This window comes from Aythya marila, assembly GCF_965140915.1.
Source record: "Aythya marila genome assembly, chromosome: 16".
In the NCBI taxonomy this organism is placed as follows: Eukaryota; Metazoa; Chordata; class Aves; order Anseriformes; family Anatidae; genus Aythya; species Aythya marila.
This window is the reverse complement of record NC_139057.1, coordinates 1,406,848-1,427,210: the sequence shown is the minus strand read 5'-3', so window position 1 is coordinate 1,427,210 and position 20,363 is coordinate 1,406,848. Positions and strand designations below refer to the sequence as shown.

The window sequence follows — 20,363 nt, the reverse complement described above, 5'->3', positions numbered from 1 at the left end:
CGCTTGCGCGGAAGCGTCGGTGGTGGCAGCGGGGCGGGGGGGGGGGGAGGAAGAAGAGGAGGGAGGGGAGGAGGGGGGGGGGCCGAGAGCCGCGCGCGCGGCGCAGCCCCGCTCTGCCCCCCCTCCCCCCTCCCCACCCCCCTCCCGCACCCACCCGGCGCCCTCAGCCGCAGCCGCCCGGGGGGGGGGGGGCGCCTTCCCCCCCCCCTCCTCCTCCTCCTCCTCCTCCTCCTCTTCCTCCTCACCCCATCCCGTTCCCGGCTTCTTGAGGTAAGCGGCGAGCCCGGCGCCGCGGGGCCTCCCCCCCCCCCCTCCCCTCCTCTTCTTCCCCTTCCTCCTCCTCCTCCTCCTCCTCCTCCTCCTTCCCCTCCCTCCCCGCGGAGCGTCAGGACGTTACGGCGGGGGGGGGAGGTTGAGGGGGGTGGTGGGGGGGTGGGGGAACGGGGACGGCACCCGGCTGCCCCCCCCTCTCCCCCCCCCCGCCCTACACACCCTTCACGGCCTTCCTCTTCCTCCTCCTCCTCCTCCTCTTCCTCCCCCTTCGGCCCTCGCTCCTTCCTGGCCGGCGCTGGAGGCGCTGCCCACGCGCCCCCCCCCCCCACCCCCCCTTCACTTCAGGACCCCCCCCTCACCTCAGGGACCCCCCCTTCACCTCAGGGCCCCCCCCCCATGTCACTGCGGTGCCCCCCCCACCCCTAGCACGGGTCCTGTCACTGCCGAGCCCCCCCCCTTCTTCGTCGTCGTCCCCCCCCCGGGGCAATTTCTCCTCATCCTCACCCCCCCGGACCCCCCTTCCTCATCCTCACCCCCCCCTTCCTCATCCTCACCCTCCCCTCCTCACCTCAGCACCCCCCTCACATTAATGTGGTGTCCCCCCCCCCCTATTTTCTCTCTCCTCACCCCCCCCACCTCTGCAACCCCCCCTTTACCCTTCCTCCCACCCTTGCAACCCCCCCAGCCCCCTGTCTGTGCCCCCCTTGCTGCCATGCCCCCCTCTGTGCCCCCCCCCCTTTGCTTTCTCCCCCCCTATCCTGTGCAGAAGACCCCCCCCAAAAAAAAAAAACCCTCTCCTTCCTCTTAGGGTGGTGCAGTGCCCCCCCCCAGCAAGGCCTTGTCCCCCCCCCAGGGCTGCTTTTTGGGGTGGGGGGGGGGAACTGAGGGTCTGCAGTGCCACAGGCAGCAGGAGGGTGGCTGAGGTCGTGCTGGCGGTCTGGGGGGAGAAAACACCCCCCAAAAAATTAAAAAATATATAAAAATATAAAAATAAAGCAGCAAAGGTGCTGCGATGGCTGCTGGCGTGTTGCGCCCGGCTCCCCCCCAGCCCACCTCACCCTCTGAACCTCTCCCCCCCCCCAAAAAAAAAAAGTCTGTGGGCAGCGGGAAGCTGTGAGGTTGGTGCTGCTCCCTGGGGTGCTGGGGGGGTCACCCCAAAAGGATGGGGGCGTAGGGAGAGGGGTCACCCGAAAAAAAAAGCTGTGGCAGGTAAGGGAGAGCCCCGGGAATCTGCGCCGTGGGTTTTGCTCCTCTTCCTCTCCTCCTGCCCGCTCGGCCCCGCGCGCCTCGTACCTCGCTGCTGCCAAAATTAATTTCCTTTCTTCTCCCCGTGCGACAAAAGGCGTTGTACGAGGCGGTTCTTGGCGTGGAGCGGGGTAAGGAAGAGTCCTGCGGGGGAGCAGCGGGGTTTCTGCTCCCGGAGTTGCGCCGAAAGCAAAAAATTTGGGAGCGCGGCGGGAGCTTTGGCCGGGGCTCGGCTCCAGCCTGGGCTTGGACGAAGGGATCTTGGTGGAGGAACGCGGTGCCCAAAGCTGCTCCCGGTGCTGGTGGTCACATCGGAGCGGTGACCTGGGTGCTGCGTGGGGCTGGAGGTGTGCTCAGGGGCTCCGTGTGCCAACTGCGGCGTGCTGTCGCTGGTGATAACGCCAACGGAGGGTGCTTGGGCGTTGCTGAAGGCCGCCTTTAATTCTGTTTCTTACCTCTCCTCTCCTCTCACACCAGTGGCTCGGTGCTGTGACCGGCACCTCCACGGCTTTTCTGGTCATCTGGGGGTTGTCTCCAGGCCGCTTCTTGCAACGTGCAGCATTGCACGGGGTTGGGGATGTTCCCAGTGATGCCTCGAGCAAGGCTGGGCACCGGGAACTCCTCGGGAGGTCCCTGCCCGTGTCCCGATGGGGACAGCAGCTCCGTGGAGAGGTGCCAGCGCTGAAGCCAGTTGTAAACACGGTCTTAAATCTACTGCTGACTTCTCAGAAACGTGCTCCTCAGATAGCTTTCAGGTGTCGCTGTGTTTTTGCCGGCTCGAAGTCTGGGTTCGGGTCGGTGTTGTGCTTGTGCGTGGCTCTGGGGGAGCAGCCCTTGTCCCGCTGCCCCTGTTCCTGCAGGGACGGCCCAGCAACGATGTGGGTGAAGCTTGGGGGAGCTTCAGGAGCTCGTGGCCTTCTAGCAGATGATGTGAAATGCGTTGGGAAGCACAGCTTCGTGTTGTGTCTCTTCACGTAGCTTTTTGGTGAACAGTGGGCCAATTTTTTTTTTTTTTTTAATTATTTTCTTCCCATCTGGACACGCTGCTCTCGCTGCCCGTACCCCCATCCCACCCCACCTCCTCCTGCGCCCTCGGAGGCTTTGCAAAGTTCAATTGGGGTTCTCGGGGGGTGCTCCTCCTCCCCTTGGAGCAGGATTTCCTGCAGCCCCTCTGCTCCTAGCGGGAATTGTTCCTCACCTCTCCTTCCCTGCCCTTCCTCCGCAGACCACCGGTCCCCGAGGGTCCCTGCGCCTCCGGCCGGCCCCGTCCCAGCGATGGCAACGCCGGACGTCAGCGTGCACATGGAGGAGGTGGTGGTGGTGACGACGCCGGACAACGCCGTGGATGGCAGCGGGGTGGAAGAGGTGAAGACGGTGCTGGTGACCACCAACCTGTCCCAGCACGGGTAAGAGACGGCTTCCAGCATGCATGTGGAGGAGCCAGCCTGTTGGAACAGCCCTGACTGGGGTCCCAGTAGGACACCAGGAACTAAACCAATGGTTTTTGTGTTTGTTTTTTTTGTGTTTTTTTTTTTTTTTCCATTATTTCTTTCACGGCTGATTCGGTGAGCTCCGAGCGGTCTCAGTGCAGTGAGATTTGGGCTTTGGGGTCAGGCTCGTGTGCGCATAAATGGCAGAGATTCCCCTCAAACGCCGTGGTGTTGGATGGGTGACAATTCTCCAAAAGCAGCGAGCCTCTGTGATTTTTAAAAGTGTGCCCGTGCCCAGTTCCTACCCTGCTTGCTGGTGTTTGGGGCCTGCCCCTTGTTTCATCTTGCTCCGTTCAGAGCAGCTCGGTCACGTTTGGGGTCCCAGGAATGCCCACGTAGCAGAGGGCTGTTTACTTTGTCTCCTGTCCTTCTCTGGTCTGTACCCAGGCACTCCTCAGTGCTCCGAGAGCTCTTTGAGCAGGTACAAAACCCTCGCTCACCCTCGGAGCTGGCTCTGGGCAGGTTTGCCTCGTTCAGGTGTTGCCAGGCTTGAAATCAGCGGGCAGCGAGCGGCTCTGTTTTGCTCTCTCCACAAAGCACGTTTGTGTCCTTTCCTCAAATATGCCCTGCTATTTCTGTGTCACGGCGCTGGGGAGGGGCATCATGTTTCAGCTTTTAGAACACAAAACGGCCGCTGTGCTGCGGCGCCTGTCAAACTTGAGCAGGCTCAGCTCTGCTGGCAGCGGGGCCGATGCCACGCGCGGCCCCTCTCCGCCACATCCCTGCTCTGCTGCCCTCCAAGAGCCCCTTCCCTCCCCTCTGGGGCCCTGGGGAAGGGCAGCTCAGCCCCTCCTGCTTCCCGGACACTTCTGCCAGCAGCGACTCTCAGCTTCCCTGGCAGAGCAGCAGCCAGACATGAAATTGGGGCTGTGGCTCTCTTTGGAGGCAGCACGGCTGCTGTTTGTCATGTGGCTATGAGTCTTCGCAGCACCACGCTGTCTGCAACGCGAGCCGTGGCAGGGACTGGCTTGGTTGGTTTGTTTTTTTTTTAATTCTTTTTTTTTTTTCCTCCTATTTTTCTTTGGAAACCTCTCCTCACCCCACAGTGTTCCCCGTGCGGCCGGAGCAGCGCTGTACAGCAGGAGGTGATGTCTCCTGTAGCTGTGCCTATGAGCACAGCAAATCTCTGCAGGCACCAGGAGATTCCTCGGGGGCTTTTTGAAGCATCCCAAACCCTGGTTCTGGTGTACTGGGGCATCACTGCAGGGCTGTGGGACAGGCTTGGACCTCAGGTTCATACAGCCTGACCCGTGAGGCTCCCACCATGCTGGTGGCCAGGCTGTGTTGTAGAAGGAGCCACCCCTGGGCTCCTCAAGTCAGAGGATTGCCTTTGCTGGGCTCCTGCTCCTCTTGGGGTGCCTCTGCAGCTGGCTTTGGCTTCCTCACCCTCTTATTTTCCCTCTCCAGCTGGTGCAGGGAGAGCAGCTGGGGTTCCTCTGCGCCTCTCGGTTGTGGCTGGAGCACGAGGGAGGCTTTGAGCTCCTCGCTCCTCTTATGTGGTGCTGGGAAGCCCCGAGGCTGCAGGAGTGGCTGAGCCCAGCCTGGCAGAGCTTGGGCTTGGTGCACTTCTCCAGTGCTCTTCTGGGTCTGCTTTCGCTGCTTGGAAAAGTAACACGGGCAAGGCTTGGGAGCTTAATTAGCTCCAGCGTTTTAGTATTGACTGGAAAAGGCAGAGGGGGGAAATGGAGAAACTAATAATCAGTGGGAAGCGTTGCTTTCAGAGCTGCTTGGAAAAGGGCTGGGCTCCCGTGCCCCGATGTGTTGCTTGTGTTTCTGGTGAGCGCTCCTGCTGCAGTGTTTTGGAGACCTCTCTCTTTTTTTTCCCCCAAGTTTCCAGGGGAGGCAGGAGCGGAGGAGAAAGGGGAGTCAAGGCCATGGCTTTCCCTGCACTTTTTCTGCCTTCTCCCCTCTGCTTTGTGGATTCTCCCCGGGAGCTGAGGAGCGGAGCCTCCCCATGGCACGTGAGCAGGGCTCTGCATCCCACGGCTTTGTCATGGTGACCGGAGTGGTGGGATGCACCGTGGGGGTGCCTCGGGTCTCCTGCTCCTCCTGCGTCTGCCTGAGGCTCTCCAGAACAGGATGGGGGGAGGCAGGGTGGAGAAACTGCCCTGTTTTGTGTTGCTTTTCTCCTTTTTTCCTCTAGTTATGTCTCCTGAGCTGACAGACTTTCGTAGTTGCTTGTTTTTTTTCTTCTAAGCTGCTGAAGTTGGTTGTTTTGTCTCTGAAGGATGGGACTGAGAACGTGGGCTGGATTATTTCTCCCAACCAAATAACAATTTTTGGTCATTTTAGGAGTGGTGTGAGTGCAGCGAAGCCCTGCGGGAGGCTCTGTGTTTCAGAAGCTGACTTTCTGCCAGGGTGACTCTGGTAGATCAGTCGGTGGATAAGGCAGTTTTTTACCTGATTGCAGGCAGAGGAAGGTCAGGATCAGGACTGGGCAGCGCTGGTTTTTGTGTGTCTGGAGTGGCTGCTGCCCTTCTTGCTGCCCCAGGGTGCTGTAGAAGTGGCGTTTCTGGCTTTTCCCTGAAGGAACCCGGAGAAACACAAAAAACAAGTAGCAAAACGATGAAAAAAACAGGTTAAAACTCTTCTCTTTCCTGTGTCAAACTGCTGCTTCTGTAATACTAACCTGTGTGCAGGCACATTAGCTCAGGATTTACCCTTCAGCGCCCTTTTGCATTATCCATCACTTCCCAGCACTCAGAACAGGTCCTCGTGTGCCGCAGAGGCAGCAGGACCATCCCCGTGGTGCCTCCCTTCCCCAAACCAGCTCCATCTCCCACTCCCTGTGCTCTCACCCCGCTGCAGCCCGATCTTTGGATCTCCCAGCTTACTCACCGGGTGCTGGAGATGCCGCCCACGTGGGCTCCTTATCTCCTGTGCCCTGCTCGCCCCCAGGCTGGAGCAGGGAGCGATGCTTTGAAGCCCCAGTCCCGCCCCGAAGCCCTGCACTGGGAGGCCAGGACTGAAAAACCAGTTGCTCTTGAACTGGTCCCTGTGGCACCGCGGGTGGGAAGCGCAGCTGCCGGTGAGTCACTGGGGCTATTGTTTTAATTCACCCCAAAGAGGACAGATTTCAGGCTTAGGTTCTCCAGACAGTTTTTCTTGGGAAGTTAACACATAGAAGCATGTGGCAAGAGATTTTTTTTCCACCCTTCTCCCTCCTGCAGGACCCCAGAGGCCCAGCAAGCTTCCTGCAGCCATCAGACATCTCCACTAACAAATGTCCCCATTAAACCCCTCCAGGAAAGCTCCAACGCGCACCGTGCCTGCAGATGGGACCACTTGGGAAGCCTTGGTGGCGAGGAGCGTGTCCCGTGGCGGGTCCAGGGCTTTTGGCTGTGCTCTGCAGCTGAGTCAGGCGCGTAGGGAGGATGTGGTGTGGTGAGGAACCGGCTCTGAGTCCATCAGCAGAGCTCCGAGTGAATTTGAGGGCTCTGGTGTAGGGAAGATGAAAGTGGTCTTCACTGCTGGAAGCAGATCTGGTTTAATTAATATTACACCTATATGGGGTTGTAAGAGGAGAAGAGAGTGCAGCGGTGGGTCTGTAGCTTGCGTTGGGTTATCTCTGTTCATGGATCTGCTGTCGAGGCTTGATGAGCTCTGGCACGGTGCTTGTGTCGCTCCCTGAGGTCCTGCTCCAGGGAGGCAGCCCGAGCACCTCACACAGGTTTTTCTGGGGAGTTTTCCTAGGCAAAGCTGGCAGAGACTTGTAAGGGAGGGCCTGACCCAAACCCTGGTTGTGGTAGCAGCTCTCTGTGTCTCCTTCCTTTGCACCCACAGGACTGTGTGCCGTGGGCTGTGTTGATGTCAGGGCTGTGGGGCCGGGATCACAGAGCTGAGACAGGCAGCTGGGTCCTGGTGGTGCTGCTCCCAGACTGGTGGCAGCTTCTTGTCCTTGTAAAGGAAAACAGCCGAGCCTCTCAAAACCAGCACCAAGTTTTGTGGGAGAACATAGCAGGGATGACTTCTGGAGCCGCATCTCCTCGAAACATCAGAATGGAGGTCGCAGTTCCACGTCGCTTAATTTTGCGTATTTTTCTCTTTCTCACCAGCGGAGACATAAATGAAGACACTCTGGAGACGGAAAATGCGGCTGCTGCGGCCGCCGCTGCCTTCACAGCATCTACACACCTGAAGGAAGCGGTCTTAGGTAGGTTCAGCCCGAGCTGCAGCCCCCTGGCAGCAGGAGCCAGCCCTGCTCGCTGCAGCGTGGGGCTCGGGGAGGGGACTGGTGAGAGCAGGGGGTTCCTGTGGGCACACCTGCATCGCTGCCCTGTGCCAGGGGGGTTCTCTGGGCTTGCCCCCCAGCAGGGATTCTGTGCTGGGCTTGGGAAGGAGCCTGGGGCTGGGTGATGCTTGCTGGAGCGTTGCTGCCCTCTCCTGGTGCAGGCTGAGACCCGTGTGCCTGGTGTCTGCCCTCTCCAGCTCTTGCTTTCCCATCCAGCATAAGCAGGGATTTTGTTTTTTCCACCTGCTTTGGCTACAAGCAAAAATGAATTCAGTGAGCAAGGTGGGGCTGGACGTGCCTTAAAATCAGCTGCATTCTGAAAACACGGGTGAATGTGTAATTGCCCTACCAACACCATTCCTTTCATTGTTACCAAGAACTGGATTTTCAACCCTGGCCACTGATTTCTGTGCATTCAGCTGGGGCTGGATTGCTGTAAATTTTTCTGCACTAATTCCCAGGGTAGCTGGATGCTTTAGTAGAAACTTGCAAGTGAGTTGTGGCCACAAAACCCCATTCCCACCCCTGCCCCATGTGCATTATCAATGTTTTTTGATGCTGAGCTTTAGCACTGCGTGTGCTGCCAGCTGGGGGCTGTGGCTCATGTTTCTTTTTGATCTGTCCCTTCCTCTGTTCCCTGTGAGAAGTGAAGATGGCTGAAGATGAGGACACTTTGGAGGCAGAGATTGTGTACCCCATCACCTGCGGAGACAGCAAAGCCAACCTCATCTGGAGGAAATTTGTCTGCCCTGGGATCAATGTGAAGTGTGTGCAGGTGAGGGTGATGGGCTGTGACACTGTGACATGAGCGGGGAGCGTCCCTGATGTGCTCCCAAATGAAGGACTTGAGCCCTCCCGTGACAGCATTGCAGCCTTGCATGCCTTTTTCTCGGTTTGGTCCCTCTCAGTAAGCTTTGGCAAGTTTTTTTTTTGCATCACAACCATGTCGTGGTGGGAGAGGGAGAAATTACTGGGACGTTAATACCTCGTACGTGTTGGCTTGACCAAACTAAGCAGACCTGGCTGGAGAGGTGCTGTCCCAATTTAACTGCATTACTGGAGAGTTTGGGAACTTCCCTGTCAGCTCAGTTTGAGAGAAACCGAGGATTTGTTGAGAAATTAATAAAACATTGAATGGTCGCTCCTCTCTCTTGGATGATTCATGGTTAAAACCTGCATGGATCTGGGGAGGAGGGCCAAACTTTCATTTCCAGGAACGTGCTGTGTGTGATGCTGTAGTAAGGCATCCGTGGCATTTACATGCTGACTACACAGCACCCTGCTGGGGTAGCATCTGTGCTGGGCTGGGCTGCACGAGGGATTTCCACAAGATGTTCCTCCTCCTTCATAGGAGAGATGGTCTCTTCTATCTCCGAAGAGAAGAACAGCTACTGGTGCAGGTGATTGCTTCTGCTGCTACCTGAAACCAACCTTTGTGCTGAAACCCATGTGCTTGCTAAAGAGAAGCAGTTTCTTGTGCAGTAATTGTGAATGAGAGTGCTCACGATAACATCGATTAACGTGGGCATGGAGAAGAGACCTGAACTTGGGAAACGCTTTCTAAGACTGGTCATAAAACAATTCTTTAGAGAGCTTCCTCATTCTGGAGGTTGCTTTTAGTTTAGCTCACGGGTTCAGTTCGAGCTGGGTGTGTAGGGCAATAAAAAAAAAAGGGGGCCAATTCCCACTGACGTTGAGTTTCTCCCTCCTGCAGTTCAACGATCGCCTCATTAGTCCCAAGGAGTTTGTCCACTTGGCGGGCAAGTCGACCCTGAAGGACTGGAAGCGGGCAATCCGGATGAATGGGATCATGCTCCGGTCAGTCTCTGTTTGTATGCAGCAACAGCAGCAATTTCTGTTTTCTGGGGGAGAACAGTGGGGTGGGACAGAGCCTTCAATACTCGTTTTGCTGCAGAGAGCACGAGTGTGCTGCTGAACGCTTGTCTCAGTAACAGCCTGGCCCTGGTGTTACCCATCCAAAGAATTTGAGTATCCTTGTGCGTAGGGAATAATTTGGGGCAGCACGTGTTTCCCTGGGTTCTTAGAACTCAAACCAAGCTGGGTTCCCAGCTGCCATAAGGTCAGTGAAAAATTTTAGTGGCTCCTGGTGGTCCAGCTGTGCTGCGTACAAGTTCTCAGTGTGAGCTGCTCACTGTCACTCTGGTCATGAACCAACACTCCTACTGCATTATGTCTGCTTTATATCAATTTTTTTCCCCCAAGGGCTTATTTAAAGCTTATTTATGCATTTATCTTCTCTGCAGTTCTACAGCTACTGAATTCTTCTGTGGTTGTGTTTAACACCAGCCTGATATTGGTTCAATTAAAATCCATCTCTCTGCCTGTAGGCATCACCTCTTTCCCTAGGAATTGTCAGTGTTTTCCTGGCCTTGTCACGGGGTGACGCTGCATTTGCCTGGTTTCTTCTGCTTCAGTGCAGGCATCCCTCACACTCCTTCTAAGCAGCTTTTGCTCCACGTAGGTTTTTGCATAATAGGCTTATGCCTCAGCAAGGCAGGTCTTTCAAGGGACAAAAAACAATCTTCACGAGGAATGTCTGAAGGCAAGCCAGGCAGCCCATGGAGACAAATCTTAGGAAGCTCAGGTTGTGCTTGGCCAGCAGCTTGCTTCGACTCAGGGCAGTCTAAGGGGAGATGATGTACACCAGTGGCGCCACATCCTTTGCTTAACCCTACTTATAAACTAAAATTAGAAGCCTCAGTTTACGTCCCATCTCTTTTTATGTGCTCTCGAGTGAAAAAGGGGAAGGAGCAGGCTTCCTGCTATCTCTGCTCCGAGCTGAGACTTCCTTTCTGCTGCAGTCTGCGGGCGTGCATGGGCTGGGTGCTCACGGGACCAGGCTGGGACCTCTCTTCTCTGTCCTCCCTGCATGAACCAGGCGTCTGTCAGACCAGTGAGGGTCCCTGGCTAAAACCACAAACCCCGTGCTGAAAAATCTGCTCAGGAGGTGGGACCAGCTCCCAGGCAAGCTTGTCTGGAGGCCAAGTGCTGCCCTGCTCCTGGCACGTGGAGGAGCAGTGGGACAGGAATATATCCTTAGGAAAGAGCTCGTGTGCATCTTCAGGCTCCCAGCCCAAGTTGAGTGCTTTATTGGTGAAGAAGATGTTTCCTTGGAGGTCACCAGAAATTCACCCGGCTCTGTCTTCCCCTTCTGCACATGAATCTCTGTGTGCAGCTATGAAAAAGAGGAAGGCCAAGTGGTGTTCTGGGAGGAGTGATTACTTTTTTGGTCCTTCTTCCTCTTTCCTCACTCTAGCTGTTGAGTAAAATTTTCTTTGAAAGCCGTCAGCCTGCCAGCAAGCAAGTTCCCTTCGCTTTCATGAGGCAGTGTTTTGCTGAAGTGGTTAATGACCTTTTTGCCCATGCCCTGGTCTTGCTGTTGCTGTGGTCTTTGGGAGGAGCAGCCACGTGCTCGTCACTCCTCGGATCTGTTTGTGTCAAAGAAGCTCCCATGGCAGTTCGGTTGGGCAGGAGGCTCTGAGATGTGGCAGAGGAGGGGTTGGAAATCAAATTGGTGCCATCTCTGCACCTCAGCTGCAGCACGATGTGTTTGGTGGGGCTTCTCCTCACCACCCTGGCCTCCTGAAGGCTTCCCCACCACTGGAGCACCGAGAAGCAGTTGGATTTGTGCATGTGGCCAGTATGGCACAGGCTGTGGATGCTGTTGTAAGGGACTGTTAACGCTGCCTGTAAGGACAGAGGAACTTGGCAAGGGGCCCCAGCCCGTTGCCTCTGCCTTCTCCAGCTCGTGCTGGTGTGCCGAGCAAAGCCCCAGAGCTCATTCATCGAGCTGACTGTCCCCAGGGTAATGCTCCTCCCTCCTTCTCCGTCCTGCTGGCAGGCATCGTGTTAAAGGAAGGCAGAAGCTGAGCGTTAGAGCCTGGCAGCTGCTCTGCCCTGGGGTGCTGAAATGTTATGGGGGATGCTCCACGGGTTGTCCCCGTCAGGAGCTGCTCCTCCAGCTCCTGACGTGAGCGTGTTCCCCTTCTTGCTCCTCTCTTGCAGGAAGATCATGGACTCGGGGGAGCTGGATTTCTACCAGCACGCTAAGGTCTGCTCCAACACCTGCCGGAGCACCAAAATCGACCTGACTGGAGCCAGGGTGTCTTTGACCAGCCAGACCTCAACAGAGTACATTCCTCTCACTCCCGCTTCTGCAGATGGTAGGTGCAGCGATCCGAACACCCTTGCAGCAGGGGCTTTGAAGAATTAAAGCGTAACTAATGCTACGTACCGACCGCCAGTTTATGCTTTGTGGGTTGTTTTTATTCTCTGCTTTTTTTTTTCTCCCTGCTCTGTTGCAGGATTCCCCATAGCAGAGCTAGGCAGAGTCGTTGTTAGTGCACCCTGGCAGAGATGTAATAACTCACCTAGTTGCTCTGTAACACTGCATGACCTGAAGAGCCGCCCTTCTGCCATCCTGGCTTGCCCCAAACTGTGTAGCTGAAGCAGAAGACTGCAATTAATCTGTAAGAGCACAATAGTCGTTGCTTGATGAAGTCACCCCCGTCCCAGCTGCTGGTCGGAGCCGTGTCCTGCTCCTCGCAGGAGCTGGGGTCTGCGCGGCCCCCGGCTGCGCAGTGTTGCTGGGGCAGGAGTCCTCCTGCGCCTCTCCCAGCTGTAAACTGACTTTGGCCTGAATAATTCATGGGCTTTCATTTAACGCTCCCTGCCTGAATTATTTATTGGTTTTGTCTGCTGAAAGATTAAAGAGAATCGGGGAATACAACAGATTTTCATCTGCCCTCGTGCATGTAGTTCATAAAACTGGACGTAAATGATTTTGCTGCTGCGTAGCTTTAGCCCTAAATTTAATTTGACCTATAGTTACAGGTAACTGTTATATTAGAAAGTTTTTTAATTTCAATGTAGGTTTTTTTCTTTTTTTTTCCTTAGCTCTTTTGGCTACTGAGAGTTAAGAAATGCCCCCCAAGGGCTCCTGATGGTGCCCGTGGGGCAGGGTGCTGGCAGCAGAGTGCCTGTGCCCTGCAGGGAGCCTGCCGTGGCCGAGCCTGGCGCTTTGGTGGCGGCAGCTGGGGAAGCTGATGCTGATTTCAGTGCACGGCACAGCCTGCCTGGCCTCCAGAGCTGCAGCTTGCTCCGAGCCCTCCTAAAATCCAGCGCCATAATTAACAGCTGGCTAACGAGGGGGTGCTTCCTGCGCTTGGGTGTGCTGGAATAAACAGAGCCCTGCAGGCTGCGGAGGAAAGGGAGAGTAATTGGATTTGGTGTCAGCAGCTGAGCGCTGCCAGGGCGCCCACGGCCACGTCTCTGGCCCAGATTCCCCATCCCCTGCTCCTGTGCATGGACCGATGCCGGCTGCCAGGCTCTGGGGACACAAATCCCCGAGGTCTGGTGGGCAGCGAGGGGGGAGCCGGTCCCTGCAAGGCTCTGGAAACCCCACGGGCACGCGGGTCTGGCAAGCAGTGAGCTGCCCAGAAGGGATGCAAGGAAATCGGGCTCAAAATCTGACTTGTGCTCTTAGCAATAACAGCGTGTGTGCAGAGGGGACTGGGAGGAGAGCGCCTTGCGCAAGGATTGCAGAAGTAATCTCTGTGGCATTACGCTCAGGGTGGAAAAATAAGTCCTGCAGGCACAGCAAGCCCCTTGGGTGTCCCTCTCTGCTCGGCTTGGAGAGCAAGGATCAGATGAAAGCGGCCCTGCTGCAATAACAACAGAGCAGTCGCAGCAGCGCAGCGAGGGAGCGCATCCCTCAACCAGCCCCTGAGAAACACAGAGAAAAATCAGGACTTTTTTTTTTTTTCTTCTTCTCTTTTCTTGCTATTGGTTGCAGTCAACGGGTCCCCAGCCACGATTACCATAGAAACGTGCGAGGATGCCAGCGATTGGACCACCAGCATCGGAGGTAACGGCTCGGCTCGGCGCAACGCATCCCGGGCAGAGGTTGGAGGTGATGCCGGGAGAAGAGGGGAACGGCAGGGACCAGGAGCAGGAAGCCTCTGGCAGGAGCAGCCCTGCTCGAACCTCTCCTGGGGTTATTTGTTTGCTCCTCATCAGTGCCCAGCGGTCTGACCGCGGCGTCGGCTTGAGATGAAATTGTTTTTGAGCACTAAAATGTCCAGCCGTGGTGTGGCTCTAGGGAAGGAAGAGTCAGAGTGGCTGTAAAATGCTTCTTGTGCTCCTCTGGTGTAATCTGAGCTGAGGAAGCAGATGTGGCACCCAGGCAGGAGGGGCTCCTGCTGCATTGAGGCAGGGCTCCTGAAGGAGGGCTGCCTTCGTCTCTCGCTTGCCCCTACACCCAGCTTGAATCCTGAGCTGGAGAAGGAGCTGGGCTTCACAGCACCCCTGTCCTGCTTGGCAGAGTTGGCTCTGTGTGCTGCAGAGGATGGGAAATGTCCTTTTGAGATGCCACAGGCTTTTCTCCTTCCAGCTGCCCTTCGGGTACACGCTCCAGCTGGGCTTTGTCCCAGCACTGTACCTGCAGAGCAGGAGGACTTCACCCTTGTAGGGGGCAGAAGCCAGAGAGAAAATTGCCATCACTTGGGGGCTTGTGACGTGCAGCCCCTTTTTCTGAGAGAGCCATAAAACCCCCGTTCCCATCTCTGAGGTTTTTGTGGGTCTCCCTTGCTTTGTCTTTCTCCAGATGACACGTTTGCTTTCTGGCAAGGCCTGAAGGACGTGGGTCTTCTGGACGACATCATCCATGAGTTCCACCAGGAGCTAGTGGAGACCATGAAGGGCTTGCAGCAGCGAGCGCAGGATCCCCCGCTGCAGCTCGGTGGTAAGGAGCAGGTCTTGGGCTCTTGGCTGTGCTGGGAAGAGACATCTGAGCAGAGGGGCTGGCGGGTTTTCTCCTTAGAGACACGAGGATGACACTAGAGGGAGGCAGTTTGTCATAATTTAATCAGATTGCAGAGAAATCAAAAGTGAAATAAAAAGGGAATGCATTTCATTTCATTCTAGCCCATCACTCTCATAAATGCACGCTGGAATGACCCCTTCAGCTTGCTGCAGGTGTGGGAGGGGACAGCGAGGCTGCCAGCTGCATGGCTCCTGCCACAGCTTCTGGTGGCTGCGGGCAGGCTCCGAGCCTCGTGGTCAGAATTCCCCCGGCGCTCTGGGGTTTCCTATCCTCTGGCTTGAGGTCTCCAGACAAATCTTTGGCTGAGGAACTGAAGTGGGAATTGAGGCCATTGGAATAACAACGCAGCAGGCAGCTACCGTGCCAGATTTCTTATCAATCCCTGCTAAGTAGGAGAGGGCTGCTTATCTGCTAGCGACCTTTCTTATGTCTTCTGTCATCTCCTGCCCAGCCTCTTGCATTACCCTCGTGCAGACTTTGGCTGTCTCGGCTGAATGTGTTTGCTTTCATTTGGCTTCTTACAAAACCATAAATACTTGGCAGTGGGAATTTTGCGTTCCTCAAAGACCTGTGTGTTCTTTTCAAGACGCCGTCCTACTCAACAACGTCGTGCAGAACTTCGGCATGCTGGATCTGGTCAAGAAGGTCCTGGCCAGCCACAAGTGCCAGATGGATCGCTCGAGGGAGCAGTACACGCGGGATTTGGCAGGTACACCCCAGGGATGTCTGACGGGGTGTTTTCTTTTTGTCTAAGGAAGTTGGCTTTGTGTTAAAGCTGAGGCTGGTGGCAGAGCCCTGGGGCAGCTCGCCGAGGGCGTGCCACTGATCCTCATCTCCTTGCAGCTTTGGAGCAGCAGTGCGATGAGCACCGCAAGCGGGCAAAGGAGCTGAAGCACAAATCGCAGCACCTCAACAACGTGCTGATGACTCTCACTCCCGTCTCCGTCCCCGCGCCTTTAAAACGCCCCCGGCTCACCAGGGCCACCTCCGGACCAGCTGCCATCACCTCTCAGGTCCTCTCCCAGCCGGCGCAGATCGCCGTCGCCCCAACCGTGTCCCAGCTCGCCAGCCTCCCTCTCGGCAAAGTGGTCTCCACCCTCACGCCCTCGGTGCTGGGGAAAAGCCCGTCCCAGCCTCCCGCCGCCAGCTCCCCGGCGTCCCCCTTGCTGGGTGGCTACACGGTGCTGGCCTCCTCCGGCACCTCCTTCCCCGGCGCGGTGGAAATCCACCCGGACGCTCCCAACCTGACGGTGCTGAGCACGGCGGCGGCTCAGGACGGCAGCACGGTGGTGAAGGTGGTCAGCCCTTTCCAGCTGCTCACGCTGCCGGGGCTCGGCACCGCCATCCAGAACGTGACGCACGTGGCCGCCGCCGCCGGCGGCAGCGCGGTGCTGACCGTGCCCCCCGAGGGCCCCGTGGCCGAGCACGCCGCTGCCACCATCGAGGTGACGGCGCTGGCCGACGAGGCGGAGCAGAAGTGAAAAAGGGGGGGGACCTGCCTGGAGGGACGTTCGTGGCGGCGCTCTGGGTGGAACTGCCTTTTTTTTTTCTCTGTCTGCGCTGCAGGGAGAGGAGCGGTGTAACGAGCGGCACGGGTTAACGAGACTCAGAGCGGCTGGAGCTGGGAACGAGGAGGTGCAGGTCAGGCAGGGGGGGAGGAAGGATGCCCGGAGAAGGGAGGCAAAACGCTCTGCCCCGTTTGGAGGAAGGAGAAAAGGAAAAAAAAAAAAAAGGCTGAAGTTTTTATAAAGCTTTCCTCCCTGCTCTCTTGGAAGAGTTCTTCCACGCCTCTCAGCCCGGCCGCGGCTGGAGCAGCTGTGTCGGAGGAGCAGGGGCTCAGGGCGAGGAGGCGAAGGCGGCAGGAGGGAGATTAAGGAAACACAAAAGTGCTGAGCAGGCACAAATCTGGCTGCTGAGGGCCCGGCGGGAAGTGATGGGATGAGCAGGGAGCCGGCTGCTTTCCCTCTCCCTCCTCTGTGGGAGGGGAGCAGGGGTGGCTTTGTCCGTGGGCCACCTGCAGCCGTGAATTTGGGGCCACCATCAGTGTGTGGCCGTGAGCCCGAGCCAGAGCCTGGTTTTCTGCACAGGGTGCGGGCGCTGCGAACAACCCTGCGGCCACAGCAAGGGCCTGAGCAGGGAAGAAGAGGGGAGGGACCTGTCCCAGGTTGTGATCCCCCAAGGAACCGAGGAACGCAGAGGGCTGGGAAGAGCTGTAGCTTCTGAGGACTTAGGGGTCTCTTTCTATTTTTCTTCAAGAAAAGAGGAAAAAAACATTGTTTGGGATTATTATTATTATTATTTTTTACTCAAAGGGGGATTTTTTTTTTTTTTAAGCACAGCCCTCCTGGCTGTGACCACGGCACCACGTTCAGGCAGGAGGAGGGGTTGGGTGCAGCAGAGGAGTTCAGCGACGGCGCTGAGCGGGCTGCAGCCCGGTGCCCAGAGCCCAGCATTATCCCACCAGGTGTCTCTGCTGCAGGCCCTGCTGTCGTTTTTCCCCCCGCCCTGCTGGGAGAAGATGCTCTGGGGGCTGCGGGAAGGGGGTGTTCAGCTCAGCTCTGCCTTTTGAGGGTTCAACTTGCTGCGAGTCTCCCCGCTGTTCCCGTGTGCAGGCGCGCGCCGGCTGCGCGCGGCCGTGTTTACACCGTCTCCGGCTGGGAGGAGCTGGGGGCTTGAAGTGTGGGTTTTCTATGAACTCGATCTGGCAGCAGCAATGACAGGTCACTTCAAGGAGCTAATAAATATTTTTTTGAAAGAGTCTCGCTTGGTTTATTGCGTCTGGCTGTCACGGCGAGGGTTGCAAACCAGGGCAGGCACACGCTGAATGAAGTGAAACCAAATAGCCACGCGTGTTTGCTGTGTGCTCGCCGGGGCAAAGAGCTGCTCCGGATCCTTTGAGCAGTGTGGGCACAGGGTGATGTCTGGGTGTTGAAGGAGCTGATTGGGGTTGTGCAGTGGTTTTCCTCTGAGAGGCTGGGGGCTGTGATCCTGGGACAGATAAGGGCTGTGCGCTGTGGGTCTGGCTCTATCGGGGTGTGTTGGTGTGGTAAAGCACCGAGAGGTGTGAAGCTCGAGGAAAAACCTTACAGGTTTGTTAAAGGAAGGCATGAACAGCAGCTTGGAGTGGGAGAGGGGCTCCTGGTGCTTTGGGGGGAGAAGCCACTGGTGCAGGCACCCAAGCAGTTGCTGCCGGGTGTTTTCCTGGGCTTTGTTTGCACCTCCTGAGTCCCCAACCCGACATTTCCTGCTGTCATCTCTGATCCCAGCAGCAAATCTGACCCCGGGTGCCTGCTGCCCTGACACAGGCCATGCTCCTGCACCAGCAATGTCCCAGCTGAAGCACCAGCCTTAATTTTCAGGTGATAACACAGCAGGCAGCTGGTTAATTGTGCCGAGCCCTTTCTGCCTTTCTGCTTTTGTTGCTCTTGGGGCGTTACGCTGGGACAGGCCACGTGCCGCCCTGTGTGTGGCACGGCTCCAGCTCTGCTCGGCGCCCCGTGTGCTCTGCCTGATAGCAGTGAGCTCACCAAGCTGTTTGCAGGAGTTAGGGCAGGCGACCGTGAGGAGGAGTTGCTCATCCCTCCATGGCATCAGCTTCTGTTCACTTTCAGCTGAGCCTGAACCCGGGGCCGCAGCTCCAGGAGCTGCCACGTCCCTCCTAATCAGAGGCTTTTCTCTTCCAAGGCTGCCTGTCATTAAGGTAGGGCACTAATTGCTTTCTGGCTATCTTTGTACTTGGGACAGCCTCAGCGTGTCACACCAGAGAGGAACGGAGAGGTGCAATAACCCTTGGCTCCTCCTGCCCCTGTGGCATGGGGCCAGGGTGCAGCAGGATGAGGGTCCTGCAGCCGCCACTGCCTCGTGCGATCCCATGGGTTTGGGGACGTGGTTTGAAGGGGTCAGCTCGGGGTGTTGGAAAGGGAGAACCTGGGGAGGCAGCAAGCCTTGGACATCATCCCCAGGAGAACAGTCCACGACCCTGTTCTCAGCGAGGTGTGTGCCCGTCCTGCAGCAGCAGAGCCCCATCCCCGAAAGGGGCTGGCTGCTCCTCTGGGGTTCTGCTGCTTTTCCGTCCCCTCTTTATGCATGCTGAGCGGGACCAGAAGCTTTGTAAGGCCGTGAAAGCCGCTTTCTCCTTGCTGTGCCTCCCGGAGCTGCGGCTCTGTGGATCTCACCTGTAAAATCAGCTCAAGCCAAACCTCCAAAGAGCCCACCTGGAACAGAAAGAGAGCTCAGAGCGCAGCCAGCCCTGCCTGGCTGAGCCTGCCACGGTCTGCCCAGGCTGTGGCATCTTGCAGGGGAATTGTTGGGGTTTTGCTGTTTCCTCACTGGCGATAACGGCTGGGGGAGTGCCCAGAGCTCGCCACGTGCCGGGCAGTGACAGCCCTGGTGAGCTGCGATAGGGCTGGGTTTGGGACTTGAGAAGTAGAAGCAAGGGCGAGCTGTCTATGGCAACGCACATAAAGGCGTTAAAACAAGTGGTTACGGCGTGCGGGTCGCCGGCCGTGGGCTGGCTGTAGCGAGGATGCAGCCGCTGGGACTGGAGCAATGCACCCTGGCAGTGGGGAACACACGGGGGGCTTGTTCCTCTCCTGGTTCTTCAGCCCCGTTTGCAGCAGCAGGAGCAAACTGTCCCCCGTGGGAGCGTGTCTTGGGGGCAAGCACCGCGGGTGGCACCGAGGTCACCTCCTCCGCTGCAGTCCCTGCCTCCTGCCCTCGCCTTTGGGCTCTTCATCACGGCTGGGGGGGGGTTTCTGGGGCTGCTCCAGGGTTCCTGTGCCCCAAAAGCACAGCATGGGGGTGAATCCATGAGGGGCAGCCCCCCCACCAGCTGGGCAGAGCCACCCGTTCTGCCAGCTCCACGCTGCCGGTGCTGCGCTCCCCGTCCCCGCTGGGTGCTCGGTCACGTCCCCTTCCCTGCCTGGGTGTTTTGGGGGGAGCCACCCTGGGGGCTGCGCTGCTGCAGGAGCTCAGGGCTCGCCTCTGGGGCCGACCTCGCCAAGGGCTGCGGGTGACCCACGCACGGTCCCTGGGTCTTTTTCTCCTCCTGGTGTGAGCACACAGAGCTGAGCCCGCTCCTGCCCGGCTCCCGGGGGACCCCCGAGCCCCTCCGCAGTCCCCGGGCACCTCCATGCTGCCCCAGGAGCTGCTGGCTCAGGAGATGCTCCAGCCTCTCTGAGGCCCCCCAGGGCTGGAGCTTGGCCCCCAGCAGCTGCAATGAGCACAAAAGCAGCGAGCCCGGGGCAGGAGGGAGGCTCCTGGCTGTGGTGGGGGCTGTGGATGAGCCAATTCCCCCCCCCAAGCAGCTTCCCCTGGAAGCGCTGCGGAGCTGCTGAGAGGAACGGAAAGCGAAAGTCGGGTCTTACGGCTGGGTTTGTTTGTCTGAAATCAGCAAACGCTTGGTTTCGCTCTCCCCTCGCCCTCTCCCTGCTGATGCGGTGACGCAGCTTTGTGCTCCCTCCCCTTCGCCGGGCTGATGTTAGGTAACAGCCAAACGCCGGCTGCTCCTCTGGGGTTCTGCTGCTTTTCCATCCCCTCTTTATGCACGCCGAGCGGGACCAGAAGCTTTGTAAGGCCGTGAAAGCCGCTTTCTCCTTGCCGTGGCTCCCGGAGCTGCGGCTCTGTGGATCTCACCTGTAAAATCAGCTCAAGCCAAACCTCCAAAGAGCCCACCTGGAACAAAAAGAGAGCTCAGAGCGCAGCCAGCCCTGCCTGGCTGAGCCTGCCACGGTCTGCCTGGGCTGTGGCATCTTGCAGGGGAGTTGTTGGGGTTTTGCTGTTTCCTCGCTGGCGATAACGCCTGGGGGAGTGCCCTGAGCTCGCCGCGTGCCGGGCAGTGAGAGCCAAGTGCTGCAGGGAGGCAGAGGAGTTGTGCCCACAGGCAGCGCAGCCCCCCTGGGATGGGGACTGATTCCTTTCTCGGCTCCCAGGGCTCTCTTCTGCTGCCACCTGAGCCCTGCTCTTTGCTGGGGATGCGCAGAGCAGAGCCTGGCCCCGTAGCTGTGGCCCCACTGCCAGCAGCAATCGCGCCGTGGGTCTGGTGGTGACTGGGTTTTGGCACAAGGACGAGGCATCTCCGCTGCCCACGGGTGGCCAGCTGACCCCAGGACCCGTTGCTTGGGTAAGGATCTATCCACTGCCCCCATCCCCAGTGTGAGAGCCTCTTTCCCTCCAGTGCTGTGGGTTTGGGACTCCTGGCCAGGCTGGGGCTCCCTCCAAGGTACCCAGGGTGCGACCACACAAGGCCAGAAAGCAGAAAGCAGAAAGCACAGCTCCTCCT

The 20,363-nt window shown here is 57.7% G+C and overlaps 1 protein-coding gene across 4 annotated transcripts; it reads left to right on the top strand.

Moving 5' to 3' along the window:
* Window positions 1-130: 130 nt before the first annotated feature.
* GMEB2 (glucocorticoid modulatory element binding protein 2) lies at window positions 131-16,841 on the top strand. 4 transcript variants are annotated; one of them, XM_082773233.1, is made up of 10 exons: window positions 131-270; window positions 2,744-2,924; window positions 7,064-7,161; window positions 7,887-8,014; window positions 8,954-9,057; window positions 11,266-11,423; window positions 13,055-13,126; window positions 13,865-14,002; window positions 14,670-14,792; window positions 14,927-16,841. In XM_082773233.1, the coding sequence occupies exons 2-10, from the start codon at window positions 2,794-2,796 to the stop codon at window positions 15,562-15,564; spliced, it is 1,590 nt and encodes a 529-aa protein (XP_082629359.1). In that variant the 5' UTR covers window positions 131-270; window positions 2,744-2,793; the 3' UTR covers window positions 15,565-16,841. The 4 variants fall into 4 exon arrangements, with proteins under 4 accessions (XP_082629359.1, XP_082629358.1, XP_082629361.1 ...); XM_082773232.1 differs by having other exon boundaries at window positions 7,884-8,014; XM_082773235.1 differs by lacking the exon at window positions 131-270 and adding an exon at window positions 1,628-1,649 and having other exon boundaries at window positions 7,884-8,014.
* Window positions 16,842-20,363: the final 3,522 nt, after the last annotated feature.

Bases quoted from the DNA above. Each gene is read 5' to 3' on its own strand.
- GMEB2 (XM_082773232.1), top strand. From the start codon at position 2,794: ATGGCAACGCCGGACGTCAGCGTGCACATGGAGGAGGTGGTGGTGGTG. The intron at 9,058-11,265 runs GTCAGTCTCTGT...CCTCTCTTGCAG, and splicing joins ATGAATGGGATCATGCTCCG to GAAGATCATGGACTCGGGGG. The intron at 14,003-14,669 runs GTAAGGAGCAGG...GTTCTTTTCAAG, and splicing joins TCCCCCGCTGCAGCTCGGTG to ACGCCGTCCTACTCAACAAC.